The sequence below is a fragment of the Melanostigma gelatinosum genome (assembly GCF_949748355.1).
Source record: "Melanostigma gelatinosum genome assembly, chromosome: 12".
Classification (NCBI taxonomy): domain Eukaryota; kingdom Metazoa; phylum Chordata; class Actinopteri; order Perciformes; family Zoarcidae; genus Melanostigma; species Melanostigma gelatinosum.
The window spans coordinates 19,308,111-19,325,234 of NC_136645.1; the positions used below are offsets into that span (position 1 = coordinate 19,308,111).

Below are 17,124 nucleotides of genomic sequence, written 5' to 3' on the forward strand. Positions count from 1 at the left end.
TCCAATACGACTTCTTTCTCTACACTCCCTCCCTCCACACTTGATTTTGTCGACTAGATCCCTTATCGGATGCAGGCAGTTCCCTAACCGGTAGGTAGGTAGGTTTAGAGGGAGTCCGTCTGCTGCTGGTAGCTGAGGCAAACAGGTATTCTTTTCAAAAGGTTTTCACCCTTTTTCTTTTCCTTCTCCTTTAAAGCCACAACAAGAAATCCGGTATTCTCGGAGGACCTTGAGATGATATTCGGTTGGCAAAGAAAGGAGGGGATTAGACAGGCTACTGTCTCCTGGGAGGGTCAGCAAGAACAAGAAGCACACAGTCTGCTCAAACTCTCATCCTGCAGGACTCCCCCTACACACGCGCGCACACACGCGCACACGAGCTTCAAGATACAATTTGGACAACAAAATCCTCTCTTAGTTTATAATAACATTCTCAAAATAAAGTTACACAAAGTTCTCTAAGACAACACAATGTGGTAGCATAACTATTTAGCAAGACACCCATTTGATTGGTTTAAATCACATATTGTACTGAAAGTATGCCAAACTTATCTGAGTTCATATTAAATGGGTGGGTTATAATCAGTATTAAGGCCTGATTTGGAAGAACATGGCCGTTTATTCTTGATGCTCCTCTCGACTTAACTTTTGTCAAGTTCGTGGCCATCTGAGCCTTCTTGATTATGGAGAGAGCGGCATCATGTGACTATAGCGCTACCTAGCGGTGTTCACCAGTAGGTACAAGCTCTCACCATATTGACCCAACATCATCCGTCACATCACCCATTTTCACTTTGACTTTATATTCTGCAAGCGGCACTTTATCGCGTTGAACACTGTATTGCATTGCGATCATTTCTGGAAACAAGCTGGAACGGAGCCCAATGGATGTTGTTAGTTGCAACTGCTATGACAAGTCAAATGTCTTGTTTCGTCAAGCAACCGCATCAAGCAATATAAAAAGATATAACGTTAGGCCTTGCTTATCTTGCAATGTAACTAGTTCTTTTGTGGCAGTTTGGAGGAAATGTAACTTGAATTCCTGATTTGCACAGCAGAAATGAACACGAAAAGTTCATGAAAATAAATGCGATGTTCTCGATAGTGTCCCCCATCATTGTTACCGGTTGAATGAAAAACCATTCGGGTCCCAAACTAGCAAAAACACCCCATTTCCATTTCCCACAGTGCTTCATTATGTCGTTTTTCATGCGCGTCACTGCTCCTTCTTTCCGCTTCCGGTCTTCTCTCCGTCTCGAGCTGCATGGTGTAGCTGCGTTAGCTAACTGAGCACATATCGTCGTGTTTCACTCCAGTGTATGAGCTTGGGATAACAACTAGCATCATGTCATACCAAGAAGAGGAAGAAGTGAGTTCACATTTGTTTCCCTTCAAGGCATTTTAATGCGTTTGTGTTAATAACAATGGCACGCTAGGTAGCGTTAGCCGGCTAGCCAGCTAGCATAACTCCACCGGCATAACAGTAACGTAAGCTTTCGATGAGCCAGCATGATAGTCGTGGTTGTTGTAGCCCTGTTCCTACAGAGAATGCAACCATAACATCTCCTTCTCTCTAACGTTATGTAGTTTGTGTGAGGTAGAATATAACTGTTTTGGAAAAGTAAGCTAGCGTAAATGATGACTGTCTGGTTGACATATAATAACTGTTCTTTAATCACACCTTTTCTCAGTCCTCTGTTCCGGCACAGTACGATCCGTACGCCTACCCAAACGACTGCGACCTGCACACCGGTTAGTATACACACACCTACTTATCTAAATGTACGAGATTCCCTTTCAGAGTCCACTCCTCACTCTCCCATCTCCCTGCAGGTGACCCCAAAGCAGACCTGGCCTATGAGAGGCAGTATGAGCAGCAGACCTACCAAGTCATCCCAGAGGTGATCAAGAACTTCCTGCAGTATTTCCACAAAACCACCTCTGACTTAATCGACCAGAAGGTTTATGAGCTGCAGTCCAACGGAGTTTCCAGTGAGAGCATTGAGCAGAAGATCTATGAGATCCAGGACGTCTATGAGAACAGGTGAAGTTGACTCTCTGAGAATAAACCTCTTCTTGTGGTGGTGATGTTGTTGCCTCCTCTTAACAGAGACATTAAAGCTGTGTGTGTGAGATGAGCATCTCACCTTTGGTATTGTGTTCCTGTTCAGCTGGAATAAGTTGACCGACCGTTTCTTCAAGAACTCTCCCTGGCCAGAGGCCGAGGCCATTGCAGCACTTGTTGGAAACGGTGAGTTTATCATCAGTCGTCTGTCCCGTTTTTTGCCTTTGCACAGACACCATAATTACATTTTTCTTTGAGTTTTCACTTTGTTCTTAAAATGGGATAAAATAAATGCACATGCAACAATGGGTTTCCACTGATGTCAGCTAAATATGTGTACATGCCGTTGTACAACTCAAAGGGCAAGATTCTAAGGTGGTTTTGATGGTGTGTTTACGGTTGTATAAATTACAGTCCTCTGTTTCCAATCACTGAGAAATTAGGTCATCCCGGTGTTGTAGTTCATCAGCAGGTGGAATGTTTCATGTCATTGTTTTTCTGTTATCTCCCATAGATGCTGTGTTCCTCATCCTCTATAAGGAACTTTACTACAGACACATTTACGCTAAAGTCAGCGTGAGTAACTGCTTAATATAAACACGTATCAATCTCCATTCCTGAGCAAAATGTGTGAAAACGTCTTGAGTATTTTGTTGTAAATAGTTTGTTTTTTCTATCATCAGGGTGGACCGACTTTGGACCAGAGGTTTGAGTCGTACTACAATTACTGCAACCTCTTCAATTACATTCTCAGTAAGTTTCCAGAATAGTCATTAACATTTCCACTCAATAAAATATCTCCGAAGGAAGGACGAGTCATGTGACAGTGTTTGTGATTTATAAACAGATGCCGATGGCCCCGCCCCCTTGGAGCTGCCAAACCAGTGGCTCTGGGACATCATTGATGAGTTCATCTACCAGGTACAGTGCATTATGTTCTTTTTAAATCTATCCTCAGTTATTCCCTAACAAAAGGACAAGCACGAGTAAGTATCTGATGAAGTAAAAACCAGAAAGTAGTTGCCAATAATTACTGGGGCTCTATTAATCTACAAGGAGTACCATATGTGTGGCATATTAAACATAGCTTTCCCATACTTGTCCATGCTTATTATTTAGTGCTTATTGATATAACCCATGTGGTTAACGTCTCCTGTCCCATGCCGATCTAATAGCACACATAAAGTATGTTTAACTTCTGTTTACACTGATAGAAATGTCACTCTTTCCTCTCCAGTTCCAGTCCTTCAGTCAGTACCGCTGTAAGACGGCCAAAAAGTCAGAGGAGGAGATCGAATTCCTGAGGAACAACCCAAAGATCTGGAACGTCCACAGTGTCCTCAACGTTCTCCACTCCCTGGTGGACAAGAGCAACATTAACCGCCAGCTTGAGATCTACACCAGCGGAGGTATAGAAGACTGTGTTGTAGATAGTTGTATATGGAAGGAAGCGGGGGTGAAGTATAGCAAACCTCAATGTTTTTACAATGTTGAATTTTTTTAAATGAAGCCGTAATAAAGTTACTAAAATACAGCGCGGTTCAGGTTCTCTGTCGCTTTATAGTCCCGTAAAACCTTAGTTCTAGTAGTTTGTTGCTTTCCTGGTTAGAAAATAACGAGTCTAATAAAGAGACTGTGTCTTCAGTGTGTTCAGCTAACATGTTATTCGTTGGTGTGCTGCAGGAGACCCAGAGAGTGTGGCTGGAGAATATGGGCGTCACTCCCTGTACAAGATGTTGGGTTACTTCAGCTTGGTGGGGCTCCTGAGGCTTCACTCTCTGCTTGGTGATTATTACCAGGCCATCAAAGTCCTGGAGAACATTGAGCTCAACAAGAAGGTAAACCACCTACCGTAATGTAGAGAGCAGCACGCTTCACTACTACTAGCCATACAATCCAATATGCCAAGATCTGTATTTATATTTTCTTTTCCTTGTTGACGTATATTTACTTGGTTTCAGGCTGCGTCTTCTTGTTCTTTCTTCTCTGGTCCACAGCCATGAATCTATTTTGTTTCTTGTCTTTCAGAGTATGTACTCCCGTGTACCCGAGTGTCAGATCACTACATACTACTATGTGGGTTTTGCCTACCTGATGATGAGGCGCTACCAGGATTCTATTAGAGTCTTTGCCAACATCCTGCTCTACATCCAGAGGACGAGAAACATGTTCCAGAGGTCGACGTATAAATATGAAATGGTCAGTGAGAGCAGTGCTTCCTAAATGCATGAGTAATGCACATCTGGCATTTTCATTCATGCCTTCTTTGAAATGATCCAACGGTGTTCTATTTGAAACAGGTGTCAGAATACTTGTGTGTTTTTTAGGTTAACAAACAGAATGAGCAGATGCACGGTCTGCTGGCCATCGCGCTCACCATGTACCCGATGCGCATCGATGAGAGCATCCACACCCAGCTGAGGGAGAAGTACGGAGACAAGATGCTGCGAATGCAGAAAGGGTGAGAGAGAAAATCATCACATTGTGTTGGAACAACTGTATTTGAGGTTCAGTGTTTGTCTCACCGTTTGATACTTAACTGTAATGTACAGTGGAACTCATGTCTTAATTGACACAAATGTTCCTTTTTCCACCTCAGAGACCAGCAGGTGTTTGAGGAGCTGTTCAGCTTCGTCTGTCCCAAGTTCCTGTCACCTGTGGTGCCCAACTACGACAACGTCCACCCCAACTACCACAAAGAGCCTTTCCAGCAGCAGCTGAAGGTCTTTGCAGAAGAGGTGCAGCAGCAGGCCCAGCTCTCCACCATCCGCAGGTAGAGCAAACCAACTTTGACTGTGTGGTCACATGTGTGGCAGCAACAAGGACCAATAAGCACAAGATAAACAAAGGGGACATTTGATGTATGCAATGGAGTCGTACCCAGACAAAGACATTTTGAATGCTGTTGTTCTGCTTTGATGTAGGAAATATATTGGTTATTTTTCTCCTGCCATCTGGTCCCTCAAACACTTAACAATGTCTCTAGAAACCTGCTGAGGTTGCACATGTCATCTAAGTCCCGACGTATCCTTGCAGCTTCCTGAAGCTGTACACCACCATGCCAGTAGCCAAGCTGGCAGGATTCCTGGACATGACTGAGCAGGAGTTCCGTATCCAGCTGCTCGTCTTCAAACACAAGATGAAGAACCTGGTGTGGACCAGCGGCGTTTCAGCTCTGGACGGAGAGTTCCAGTCTGCTTCTGAAGTCGACTTTTACATCGACAGGGTGTGTTAAAGTCTGTCAAATGAATGTGGTGCCTTTGTTATGGACAGTTTAATAGTGAGATGGATCATAATGAAAAGCACGGTTGCTTTGGTTAAAATGATATCGGAACCCGTTAGTGGTCCCAGCCCCCTGAAATACGAGCTCATTTTTCTAATGAGCTTTTTCTTTGCGACACTTTTCCACAGGACATGATCCACATTGCCGACACTAAAGTTGCTCGTCGGTACGGAGACTTTTTCATCAGACAGATCCACAAGTTTGAGGAGGTGAGTAGTGATGGAAAAGGGATGGAATAACGGAGTTGCTAGAGATATATAACTTTTTTTAAAGTATTGTCACCAATACTGATGTAAAAAAAATCTCAAATGCTCTACCCTTCTCGGGACTGATTCCACAGCTAGCCTTCACTTGCACAGATTAGTTGTAAACAGGACTTCCAGTTTAATCTTGTGTAAACATCCCTCCTCCTTTCTACAGTTGAATAAGACAATGAAAAAGACGCCAACCACCACAAGCACCAGCAGCACCACTGCTACAGTTACTGCTGCACCTCGAGCAGTCTGACGACCCCAGTGACCGAGTTCTCTGCCTCCTCAGTCTTTTGACAACAACTTTTCTATGTAACCTGGCAACAATAAACTGATGGAGTGGTATGCTAAAACTCTTGATTGTCTCTATCTGTCAAGTGTGTACCTTTAACCACCAGATGGCAGTATTTGCACTGCCTCATATGCTGAATAACGTATGTTGTTAAAGGAAATCCTACATTAAGACATGCAAGTGTACAATACCTACATTCAGGTTTGTTTGTCTTGTCTGTCATTTCCAGTGACGCCGTAGTTCAAACTGTTCCTGTGAGGATAACGGGGGGAGTCATTGAAATGGGACAGGTTTCCAGTCTTTTCTTTGTGTAGTTTAATATTATTCTGCTGCATCAGGTGCCTTGTTCTCCAATCATCCCACTGAAAGAGGTCAAAGGCCGTTGCATATTTCTTTTATTATCACGGATCACCCAACACAGATCTCAGGAATGGTGACAATAATGACAAAGAAATAAAAACGTACAAAATGGGAATATAAAAAATAAATAAATAAATCTTAAAAACACACCACACATCAGAAACAGCATCAGTTGTCATATAAAGGAAACCAGAACGACACGTCACCATAGCACAATATACACATCCACAAGGACTCCCGACCTATTTTGGTAAGTCAGCATTTTTCTTTAAAAATATTTTAATTCTGTCAGCTTTTCTATAAAATAAAAAATAAAGCAAACAGCTCATTTTAAGCCTGACTTTTTTTAGTCCCTCGGGTGGCAGTGTAAAGTCTGTGGGCACAATGCCATCTTTGTTTATAAAAATTGGATAATTCATATTTTTTTCCAATTCTAATCTTGAAGTCCTTGCCGAGGTTTTCTTTAACTGCCTTATATTAAATTTATCAAACGATTCAGTTTTTTTTGATGACTGTCTCCAGTCTCGTACAATGTTTTGATTCTTCTTCCACCATCATCGTCATTGAATGAAGCGAAGCGTCTCCGTGTACATGACTGACTCAGTCCACGCTAGAGATGAAGACCTGGACCAGGCTCTGAATATTCACTGCTGTCCAGCAGACTGGAGAGGTTTGTCTTCTTGCCATGGATCCAAAAAAAGACTTATCAAACTACTACAGTACCTAAACAATTGCAGAACGGCCAAGGCCCCTCTTGATTTTGGTGTCAGGTGAAACTCCGCTCTGTGAGCATCACTGGAGGAATTATTTGAAGCGCTCGTCTGCATTAAATGTCCATCTGTAATTTCCCAACAATAAAGTATCTAATATCTGACAAAGAAAAGTCGTACTGTCCCATCCTCACTCCTCAAACGCTGATGGCATTGTCTTGCAAAAATAAATAAATAACAGCACGATAACAGTAATTGGGTCATTTTCTCAATGTCCCATCGATGGCCATCCACTGGTCTGAGTGTTTCAAGCTTCATTTTTTTGAGTGTGTGTGTATTTGTGTGAGTGTATGCAGTCCAGGTGCGACTGCAAAAGGGTTCCTGATAATGAGGCACGTTCTGACGATCATCAGGGTTCAGGTCAGGGTTCAACAAGCTTCTCCCACAGGGAGGCTTAGTCTCTCTTCTCCACTTAGCTCTTTAGATGAAAGTCGATGACCCCGGTTGGTTTTGTCTCGCTGACGAAAAGTGTCCTGCTTATGATTTTCCATTTCCTCGGGGCATTTGAATGAACCTTTGATTGATGCACCTAACGTTGGGACCGCCTTCAACATGAGACCAAACTCAAACCAACCCGATGGTGAGTAAGTCCTCTTGCAGGCCGTCTCACTGATGGACTGAGGTTGGCTGATGAGGTACCCTAGACTACACACGCTCCTCCAGTCCTCCTCAACCACGTCAGGGCAGCGGTGTGGAGGCACAAGGACGCACAAGGACACACACACACACACACACGAGTCATGGCTGCGCTCAGACCAGTGAGGCCTCGGCTAGTCATAACTCTGTGATCTCCAGTGGACTCCCCGACAGGGTGTCCCCGTCCTTGTGGCGGTGCATCGGGGTGGACTTGGCCGACTCGGTGCGGGCGTTGCGCTCGGAATAGAGCCCCCCGTCAGCGTTCAGGGCCTCCAGAGAACGTGCCAGGGCCCGCTGGTCGTCCTCTGGCAGGCTGTTGAGGTCAGAGGTCAGGAGGGTACCTGTGCTGCCGTGGACCACGTGCACACCTTCGGGACCCTTCAACTCCACAGGGAGCTTGTGCCTGAAGCGCATGGTGCCGCGACCTCCGCCCATGCCCAGTTGCTCGTCCTCATCGTCGTCCAGGTCACTCTGGATCAGCTGTCGAGGGGGAGGACAAGAGAGGAGAGGGAGAGTTTAAACCTACTGATTGCAAAGGCATCAGGTTACAACAATAAGCAGCTTTGTTTGAGGAAGAGCTGGTAAAAGGTAGACCAGTGGAAGGAAACGTTTCAGGAGAGAAATCAGTAGATCACTTGCATGAACAATTTGGAATAGTAGTGAAACAATAGAACAGCGGAGAAGAATAAATTGAATTCCAGGCCTGGGTTACTCTATTGGACCCAAAGTCTGGCTCAAGGTAGCAAAGACAGCAGAAGTAGTGAGTAGGTGCCAAGTCAGAGCAGCAAGCGTCAGAATGGGAAATCACAGGAATGCAAGACCACTCTCCGGCGGTGTTAGACCACCAGTGTTTCCTAGCCCACCTCAGTGACTGACGACTGATCTCCCTGACTGGTGGACACTGTGACGAGTCGTGCTGCAAAGAGCGTTTTCAGCCTCAGGTAGTCGTCCAGGACCACATTGAGCAGGGAACCCTGACAGGACGGCAGTTAGGATCAAACACAGTCTGTAACACCAGCCTCCTTACACACCCTCACTGTCACAGAAATCAGAAATCTGAATCCACAGCAGGACCATCTTTGAGTCCTTGGCGTCTCTCTTTTGTTTTCTTCTCTGGACGTACTGGAGGAGGTCTTAGGAGCTGTCCCTCAATGATTTTTGGGAAGGATGGAAGGACCGGCGCAAGAGAGGCTTTTGGATTTGGTCGTCTTCATGCGAGTGTGTCTGCCTGGATAATCTGACATACAGGTGTCTTACCTTGATAGGCCCTTCCCTCATAATCTGGCCCAGTTTAGCAATGCTGTCGTACTCCTGAATGGCTGCCCTCAAGTAACGATCATCCTCAGGCTTCGCTTGAGGCTCTCGACCAAATGTTCCCTGTGGGGATGACACACACACACACACACACACACACACACACACACACACACACACACACACACACACACACACACACACACACACACACACACACACACACACACACACACACACACACACACACACACACACACACACACGCTTACTTAAAAATGCTGAGCTGTGAAATGCGGTTAACTGACGACAATGACTTGGTAAAAGACGCAAACTTGTGTAATGTTGAGAATTATGACTTTACTCTCTACCTTCTCAGCATTAAAGCCTGGCGCATGATAAAATACATTTAGCTGCTCAGCGATTTGTTGAAAAATATGAATGAGCTCAGATAGATGCTGGTACTGACATGAGTGCGTGCAGGGCTGTTCCACAGGTCAGTTATCTCACTGAGGTTCTCAGGCAGGTCGTCCTCGTGGTCAGCCTGAGCAGCCAGCTCCAGGTTGCGACAGAATGGGTCCAGCCACACCGGATTAGCCCTGCAGAGGGCAAACAGCATTACACACATCATCTACGACATGCAAAGGAAGTATGACGAACTATTTTGGGAAACTTATTCGCTTTCTTGCCGAGAAGATCGGTACCACTCTCATGTCTGTATGCTGAATATGGCTTGGCTTAGCTTTACAACTAACTCACTGAACTACTGAACAAATACAGTGGGACATTTTTGATTAAAACTATAGTTTTTATAATAACAACACAAAGTCTGAATTCCTTTTAAGCAATTCCAGAATCTTTTATCTCACCCCTCAAAAGAGTACTTGTTCGTGTTGGGCATGTCCAGGATATCCATTAGACCCGGGTTCCCTGGATGGTAGAGGACAGATCATTTAAAAAAAAAACTAAACTAAACCGACATGTTGAACTCTACATTTACAGGCGTTAACAGCCATAAAAGCCACATCCTGAAGTTAACAGGTGGCGGGACCGTCCCCCTCAACGAAGCTGCTTCTCACCTGCTGATCCTGCAACGAGGGCTTTCAGCTTCCTCTGATGTCTGCAACACAGGAAGAGGCACGTGTCATGAGAAGGTAAACATGTTGACGTCGCTGCTCAGACTGACAGCATAGAAACAGGGTCCATGACCGACTCCGTCTACTCAAACATTCAAAATGAATCCAAGTCAATGCAAAATTGCTGAAGGGTTCTTACACTCTGTGATAATGCCAGTTCATTGTGACAAACAGAATTGCTGCCAAGCACAGCAGCACAGCCAGGATGATGATGACGAGCTGTGAGAGGGGAAAAAGAACGTTAAAGGCACCAAGAGACAAAACGTCTGTAACGGCCTGTGGGCGTCGGGAGGCCTCGCAGACCTGTAGTGTGGTGATGTCGTCGGGCAGTTTGTCACTGACAGCAGGCTGAACGTCCACGACGGTGTGTTTCCTGAACAGGTTCCTCAGCTGCTCCTTGTTCTCATCGATCATCTGAATTACCCTGCAAAGCACAACACACCAGGACCCAGGTCAACTCCTCCAGTATGTGTAGAACAGTGCCAGCATGCAGCATTGGAGTGAAAGATTCATTTAATTCAGGAAGGTTTACCTGGCAACGTCTAGGATGGTGTTGCTCTGATTGTTGACGACGTGAATGAGCATGTCTGTCTGATCATAACTGACCCTGCCCTTCTTGTCCACATGGAACTGCACAAAAGACGAGTGAGACAAAGGTTTTGAATATTTACACACACACCACAAACAATTTAAAAGTCACATAACAATAGACCATTTCCATGAAAGAAAATGCCTCACCTGTATGTCATCCAAGTTGACAATGGCTCCAGTAATGTTGGACAGCAGGTTGACGAAATCTTCCTGGTTTTCGCGGACCAAATCAGGGATCTCATTGAAGACTATCTTGACCCTCTGGTCATCCCGGAGAATGTAGATGTTCACGTTGGTGGTTGTACTGTGTCCGGCGAAATCACACGCCAAAATCTCGAGCTGGAAGTAGCCCGGACTGTAGGCGGTGAAGAGGTCATATGTTCGGATGACACCATCTGTCAAACCTGTGGAGATAATGGGATAAGAAATGAACGATGAACATATGGGACCCGCACTGGTATGAGGTTCCTTCCCTGTCCGGGAGATTTTGAACAGTATGCACGAGAAGAACTGTCTGCAGGAAGCAAATACACGACGACAGGAAGTGTATTTGCGTAAGTGTGAGACTCAAGTCTGGTGATATATCATATTTTCCTTATTGTCAACCACTCACAAAGCAACAATTACTTCATCCTACCAACAAGTATTCCCTGATATAAACTCATTCCTCCAGAAAGTATTGAGGCAGTATTGTTGTTTTTCGGCCTTTCGTGGGATTTGGTGCCTTGCGTATATGTCATGTCCCCGAAATACAACCTGTGCCGGCTCATTTTCAGACCTCGTTGTTACGTTAAACTCAACGCAGGTAGTTGGCGGGTAGATCTTGGCAACATGTTGAACTAAACAGGCAATGTCTAAGGTGTGTGTCGATGTTTAAAGCCGCCTGAATATTGTTCATGAGGAAGCTCACCGATGATGAAGATGCTGCCAACGTCCTCGCTGCCATTGCTCTGTGACTGGAAATAGCGGATTGTAACAATATGGTATTGAACCAAGCTGTTGTTGCCGATGTCATTATCTATAGCCACGACCTTGATCAGGTCAGAGCCCACTTTGGCATTTGCTGCAACTCCTGAAAGCAGAGAGGGAAGGTGTTGGTGCTTTTACATAGACCAGCATGCACATTCAGTGCGCGTACCAGACTGCAGGCTACCTGCAGTGTACTCCGCCTTAATGAAGCGTGGTTTCTGGTCATTGATGTCTTCCAGGTAAATGCGGACTTCCAGCAGGCTGGGGTTACTGGCAGGGTCCAGGGCTTTGGCCCGGGCTGCCCTCTGACCCCTGGGAGGAGTCCAGCTCCTGTTGCTGGAAGCCTTGATGATGATTGAGTAGACCGGGATCTCCTCACGGTCCAGGTCCTTAAGCAACTTCAGCTCTCCATCTAGACTCAAGCCAAAGTTTCCATCACTGTTTCCTCCTGCAGGAAGAGATGGAAAGCACTTGTGTTCAGTCTCCTGACGCCCTGAAGGAATCGGCTTGAAATAGAAAAGAAAGACGGATGGATCCATGCAAATGTCCTCATTATTCCTGGGCTTTTGAAGTAAGAGGACTTTCATCTGAACACACAATGGATACAAGAAAAACTCTGTCTCCGCGAATGTAGCTTGATCTGTTTTAAGGTTAACATAAAGAATTTCACTCATGGGGGAAATCTACAGTTTTAACATGGACATTAAAATCAAACATATAGCTGCAGTGTCTGTAGGCCACCTCATCACCTGCAATAAAGTAGTAGACGATGGCATTGGAGCCCTCGTCTGCGTCCATCGCTCTGGTTGTGTTCCCCACCACAGTACCTGGAGGGGAGTGCTCAGGCACCGCCAGCCTCTGGTAAGGCAAGCTGCCACGCTGAGGTGCACACACACACACAAACAGACCAAAGGGAAAAACGTTGATACAGATGCACCATGTGCAGACATCAGGACGTACTCAGAGAGCTTCATACTCACCGGCGGTTTAAGGAAGACGGGTTCATTGTCGTCAACGTCCAACAGCGCCACCTGCAGAGGCTGCGTGGTCTCGTAAGGCACTGGCTGGCCCATGTCGCGGGCCACAACGATAAGCTGAGGGAGTCGTTTGCACTCAGTTAGAAACATAACACACCAAGAAACACACAAGTGCATTAACTGCGCACCCACACAGTTGACTCACGCTGTAGAGGGCCTGTTTTTCCCGGTCCAGTTTCACAGTAGTTGTGATGACTCCGGACATGGCGTCGATGTGGAAGTTTTCCCAGTCTCTGTTACCCGCTCCGGTCTGCAGGAAGCCATAGCGGACCTCTCCATTCACGCCCTCGTCAGAGTCCGTCGCATGCACCTCATACACCGGCAGGCCTGGGGGCTGCTCCTACATGGAGGGCAAACACCGTCAGTGTATGCTTGTGTGAACCTCTCAACTTGTGTCTTAAAGGTCACCAACTTTGTCCGTCCATTTGGTTCTGAAATAAACAGCAGTGTAGCTCCAACACAAGAGCTTTGTTGATTTATTTGTGGTTTTTTTTGATACACTTCTTTATTACAACATCTAATCCAATATGCCAGCACGGCCCCGGTGCTGACTTTATGGAGCTGAGAGAGTATCGGCCAGATGTGATGAATCCACATTAAATACATCGTCGTTTTCATTGTGAAATGTACCGTTTCCGGTAAAAGTTTCATTTAATTAATCGCAGTGAGCCACCGACTCATTTCCTTAGCACCACACAGCACTCCTTGCTGTCAAAATATATTGCAATGTGTCACAGATAGTGAGGCAGATGTTGTGCAGATTGTGAATTTTAGTAAATGAGAGCAACAGTATCTGATCAGTACTCCGTATCTACACTTTAGACAACGTTTGACCTAGAAATCGGACTTCTTCAGAAGAAGACAACAGCACATGCAGTGTGAATACAGATACCTCTGAGATATGAATGATGGTTCCATTGGCAGGCCTGACAAACAACGGTCTGTTGTCATTGACGTCTATGACCGTAATGGTCAGGTCTGCAGTGCTCCACAGGGGAGGACGGCCCTGGTCTGTGGCCACCACAGTCAGGTTGAAATGTTCAGAGGACTGAAGCAGGCGGCGGGAGCGCACCAGCCCTGTGTTTGGATCCAGGGAGAAGGCGTCTAACAAGACCAGGAATAGATATGAACAATTATATGATTCAGAATATTTAGTGAGGTGACCTGAGGCTTTTATTCGTATATTCAGACCTGAATGGAGTCCCAGCAGGCTGTAGAGTACCGCTCCATTTTCTCCTTCATCCAGGTCGTTGGCCCTCACTGTGATCACAGACGTTCCACTGGGCTCGTTCTCAAACACGCTGGTGTTGAACACTCGCTCCGTAAAGCGTGGCCGATAATCGTTGACGTCAAGGACGGTCACCAGGACCTGACAAGCACCGACGGGCAGACGTTAACAATATTCCTGCTACAAGCTTGAATTCGAGGTCACGTAGAGCCCGACTCCTCACATTTTATTAACGTATTTTGGAATGCTAATACAACATATATATAGATACACACACACACACACCGGTATTTATGTTTGACGTCATTTATAAAAACTGTCATAGTCTGTCTAACAGAGAGCACTGACAACTTTATATTTTCCCAAACAACCAAATAACCAAATTAAAGGATTCCTAAAATAAAAATCAGCTGATTTTTAAAACTCAAGTATCGGCCTTAAAAACGCAGTGTTGTTGAGCCCGAATCACTTCCTGATTAAGTATTTGCTCGAATAGATGAATCAGAAAAAATATACTTGATTGTACTTCAGCAACACAACTTACAGATGTCTTAAGTTTAAACTATGTGCCACGTTCTACTACGTGTCATATCCCTGCTTCTCATTCAGTAAAAGTGTGAATAAAGATGGTATTTGGTGTCGTTCCAGCCGGTGATCTCTACCTGGATCGAGTTCTCTCGTCTGTTGTTGAAGCTGCCGCCAGGGTTGTCGCGGGCAACAGCGGTTAAAGTGTAGTGATCCTTTGTCTCCCTGTCCAGAGGAGAAAGGATGTAGATCTCTCCCTGACACGGGGGAGAGGGAATGATTAGGAAGGAAGTGCAGGCTGACTGGGGGCGGTGGTTGAATCAAGACATCTATTTTTGACAGAAATGGAGGTCAAATAGGAAGACTGTCTTCATCTTCAGCACGCTTTGTTTAACACGTTTAATGTCGACACCCTGTTAGGGAGTAGGGCGTAGTTGTGACGGCTGATGTGCTTAGTGTACAGGTTAACTCACAGTGGATGGTCTGATGCCAAACTTGCCCTCCCCGTCTACCAGGCTGTACTCAATGACGGCAAAGAGGCCAGAGTCGCCATCTGTAGCCTTGACACGAACTATGACGGTGCCCAGGTCCACGTCCTCAAACACAGGCTCCTACAAACACGGGTCAAAACAGACAGCGGCTGTGGATATGACTCAACTCACAATATGACAATATTTTACATTAAAAAACGAAACAAAATACAAAAATGAACACAAAGAATGGGCATGGTCAAAATTGAAATAACTACATCTACATTATATCTGAAGTTACAGAAGAAGCCACTCAAAGATACTGAAATGATCGATCCTTTGTTCAACAGCATTCTTCATTTCTGCTTTGGTGCGTGCAATGTGTTTCTTATTGTGTTCAGTACCTGATATGAGGGTTGGAGGAAGAAAGGGTTGTTGTCATTCACGTCCACTATCCGCAGATAAACTGGCAGCTCGGCTATCCTGGGAGGAGTGCCATGGTCCTGCGCCCGAATCGTGAAATTCAGCCACTGCACCTGCTCGAAATCCACCGTCTGGTTGGCTACAATCTTACCTGAGACATTTGTCACACACGATGGTTACAGTTAGGATTCATCTGGCCTATAATCATATTCTAAATTTCCATGATTTGCCTACTGCAGCTTGCTGAGGTGGTGCTGGTGGTCTTACCAGTAGAAGGGTCCTCCAGTCTAACGTATCCCCCCCGGGGCAGGTGGAGCAGCTGGTAGATGACCTGGCCGTTGGGACCTTTATCGGGGTCTACAGCCGACACTGATAGCAGCGTTGTGCCCGGCTGAGCTCCTTCTAAAATCTTCTCTGTGAAGTTGGACACTCCGAAGGGCCGGAAACGAGGGGCATTGTCATTTACATCCAACACGTTTATGGTTAGTCTCGCTGTAGAGGAGTCGTCGTAATGATAAGGGAGTGATGATAACTTACCGAATGTATCAAACTGAAGCAGAGTTTCATGGAAACAGACTTACCGTTGGGAACACTTCCTGACTTGTCAATAACTTCACTGGCGTTGTCATGGACAGACACGATGATCTCAAATGTAGCTACCAGCTCTCTGTTGAGCGGGTTGCGTACAAACACTGCACCTGAAAATCCACCAAAACACATTTTATTATTTTCCCAAATGTTAGAGGGTTTTCGGTGTATCAGCTATTTATCATCATGCGTCAAAATTAAACTCTGTCGATCAAGAAACTGACTTTGGTTGCACCATGTCTCACCAGTGTGTAGATCAATGCCAAAGGACTCCTGCAGCCCATCCACCGGTTTGTTCCCATCATCCTTGGCCTCCACTGAGATGATGTAATACTCCAGCCGGGGATGCAGATCCGGGTCCTCAGCGGTCAGCGTGGTCACCACCATACCCGGCGGGGTGGACTCATTGACGTTGATCATGGTTACCGGCTCTATAAAACGGGGTCGGGAGTCGTTGACGTCATCCAGGATGACTGTCAGGGTGGCTGTGCCCGACATGGGGGGTGTGCCACGATCGGTTGCCATGACGACCAGGCGGTAGGACCCACGCTCCTCTCTATCGAGGGTGGTGTTGCCCACCAGGACCGCGCCGGAGAGAGGGTCCACCACGAAGCGGTCCTGAGCGCCGCTCTCCAGCCGATACATCAGCCAGCCATTCGAGCCAGAATCGGCGTCAGTGGCGGACAGCTGAGTCACCACCACGCCTGGAAGAGACAAAGGACACAAACACACGCACATTTGTATTCTTGTGACCAGTCCATTGCCCAAGGGTTAGGGTAACCCCCACAAGCCAAGCTACACACCAGAGGGGCTGTTCTCAGGGAGTCGAACGCTGAAGCTGGAAGGACTGAAGACAGGAGGGTTGTCATTCTGGTCCAGGATGGTAACCGTGAGCGGGACGCTGCTGTTTAAACCTCCGACGTCCTCCCCAACCAGGAACAGCTCGACCCGAGGCTCCTGAAACGCCTCGCGGTCCAACTTCGCCCCCTGACGCACACGTATCACACCTAGAGGGAGATGCAGAGACTTTAACAATTGCACGGCACTTTTTAAATGTCTCTGTCTGTCTACTTGCTGAGGAGTTATAATGTCACCAGAGTTGGCATCCACAGTAAAGAGGTCCACCCTGGCTCCCACCAGCCGGTACTTCGCCACAGCATTGGGTCCGATGTCCTTATCCTCAGCCAGAACTGGCCCATTTAACACTGCTACAGTACTCCCTAAAAGGACAAAGGGAGAAGTAAAC

At 46.1% G+C, this 17,124-nt stretch overlaps 2 protein-coding genes across 2 annotated transcripts in view; one reads left to right on the plus strand and one right to left on the minus strand.

Annotated features, from left to right (window-relative positions):
* The first annotated feature begins 1,239 nt into the window (after window positions 1-1,239).
* Window positions 1,240-5,957, plus strand: eif3s6ip (eukaryotic translation initiation factor 3, subunit 6 interacting protein). The gene is made up of 15 exons (XM_079280025.1): window positions 1,240-1,369; window positions 1,692-1,752; window positions 1,834-2,044; window positions 2,172-2,251; window positions 2,580-2,641; window positions 2,749-2,818; window positions 2,913-2,986; window positions 3,303-3,474; window positions 3,749-3,903; window positions 4,094-4,264; window positions 4,393-4,526; window positions 4,665-4,838; window positions 5,102-5,291; window positions 5,477-5,557; window positions 5,769-5,957. Exons 1-15 carry the CDS (start codon window positions 1,346-1,348, stop codon window positions 5,853-5,855), a joined length of 1,746 nt encoding a protein of 581 aa, XP_079136151.1. The 5' UTR covers window positions 1,240-1,345; the 3' UTR covers window positions 5,856-5,957.
* Window positions 5,958-6,237: 280 nt separating this feature from the next.
* The window catches only part of cdh23 (cadherin-related 23), a gene marked incomplete at its 5' end in the record, with an annotated part of 136,382 nt that continues 125,495 nt past the window's right edge, over window positions 6,238-17,124 (minus strand). The window contains 25 exons of the mRNA XM_079280584.1: window positions 6,238-8,137; window positions 8,521-8,631; window positions 8,915-9,034; window positions 9,381-9,510; window positions 9,781-9,841; window positions 9,991-10,031; window positions 10,187-10,266; window positions 10,351-10,471; window positions 10,580-10,677; window positions 10,786-11,042; window positions 11,549-11,710; window positions 11,792-12,055; window positions 12,357-12,486; window positions 12,588-12,701; window positions 12,790-12,984; window positions 13,537-13,748; window positions 13,836-14,013; window positions 14,535-14,654; window positions 14,871-15,008; window positions 15,272-15,441; window positions 15,558-15,782; window positions 15,872-15,988; window positions 16,124-16,582; window positions 16,682-16,885; window positions 16,973-17,098. Of these exons, the coding sequence (XP_079136710.1) occupies window positions 7,796-8,137; window positions 8,521-8,631; window positions 8,915-9,034; window positions 9,381-9,510; window positions 9,781-9,841; window positions 9,991-10,031; window positions 10,187-10,266; window positions 10,351-10,471; window positions 10,580-10,677; window positions 10,786-11,042; window positions 11,549-11,710; window positions 11,792-12,055; window positions 12,357-12,486; window positions 12,588-12,701; window positions 12,790-12,984; window positions 13,537-13,748; window positions 13,836-14,013; window positions 14,535-14,654; window positions 14,871-15,008; window positions 15,272-15,441; window positions 15,558-15,782; window positions 15,872-15,988; window positions 16,124-16,582; window positions 16,682-16,885; window positions 16,973-17,098 (4,175 nt within the window). The 3' untranslated portion in view covers window positions 6,238-7,795. The remainder of the gene's footprint in view (window positions 8,138-8,520; window positions 8,632-8,914; window positions 9,035-9,380; window positions 9,511-9,780; window positions 9,842-9,990; window positions 10,032-10,186; window positions 10,267-10,350; window positions 10,472-10,579; window positions 10,678-10,785; window positions 11,043-11,548; window positions 11,711-11,791; window positions 12,056-12,356; window positions 12,487-12,587; window positions 12,702-12,789; window positions 12,985-13,536; window positions 13,749-13,835; window positions 14,014-14,534; window positions 14,655-14,870; window positions 15,009-15,271; window positions 15,442-15,557; window positions 15,783-15,871; window positions 15,989-16,123; window positions 16,583-16,681; window positions 16,886-16,972; window positions 17,099-17,124) is intronic.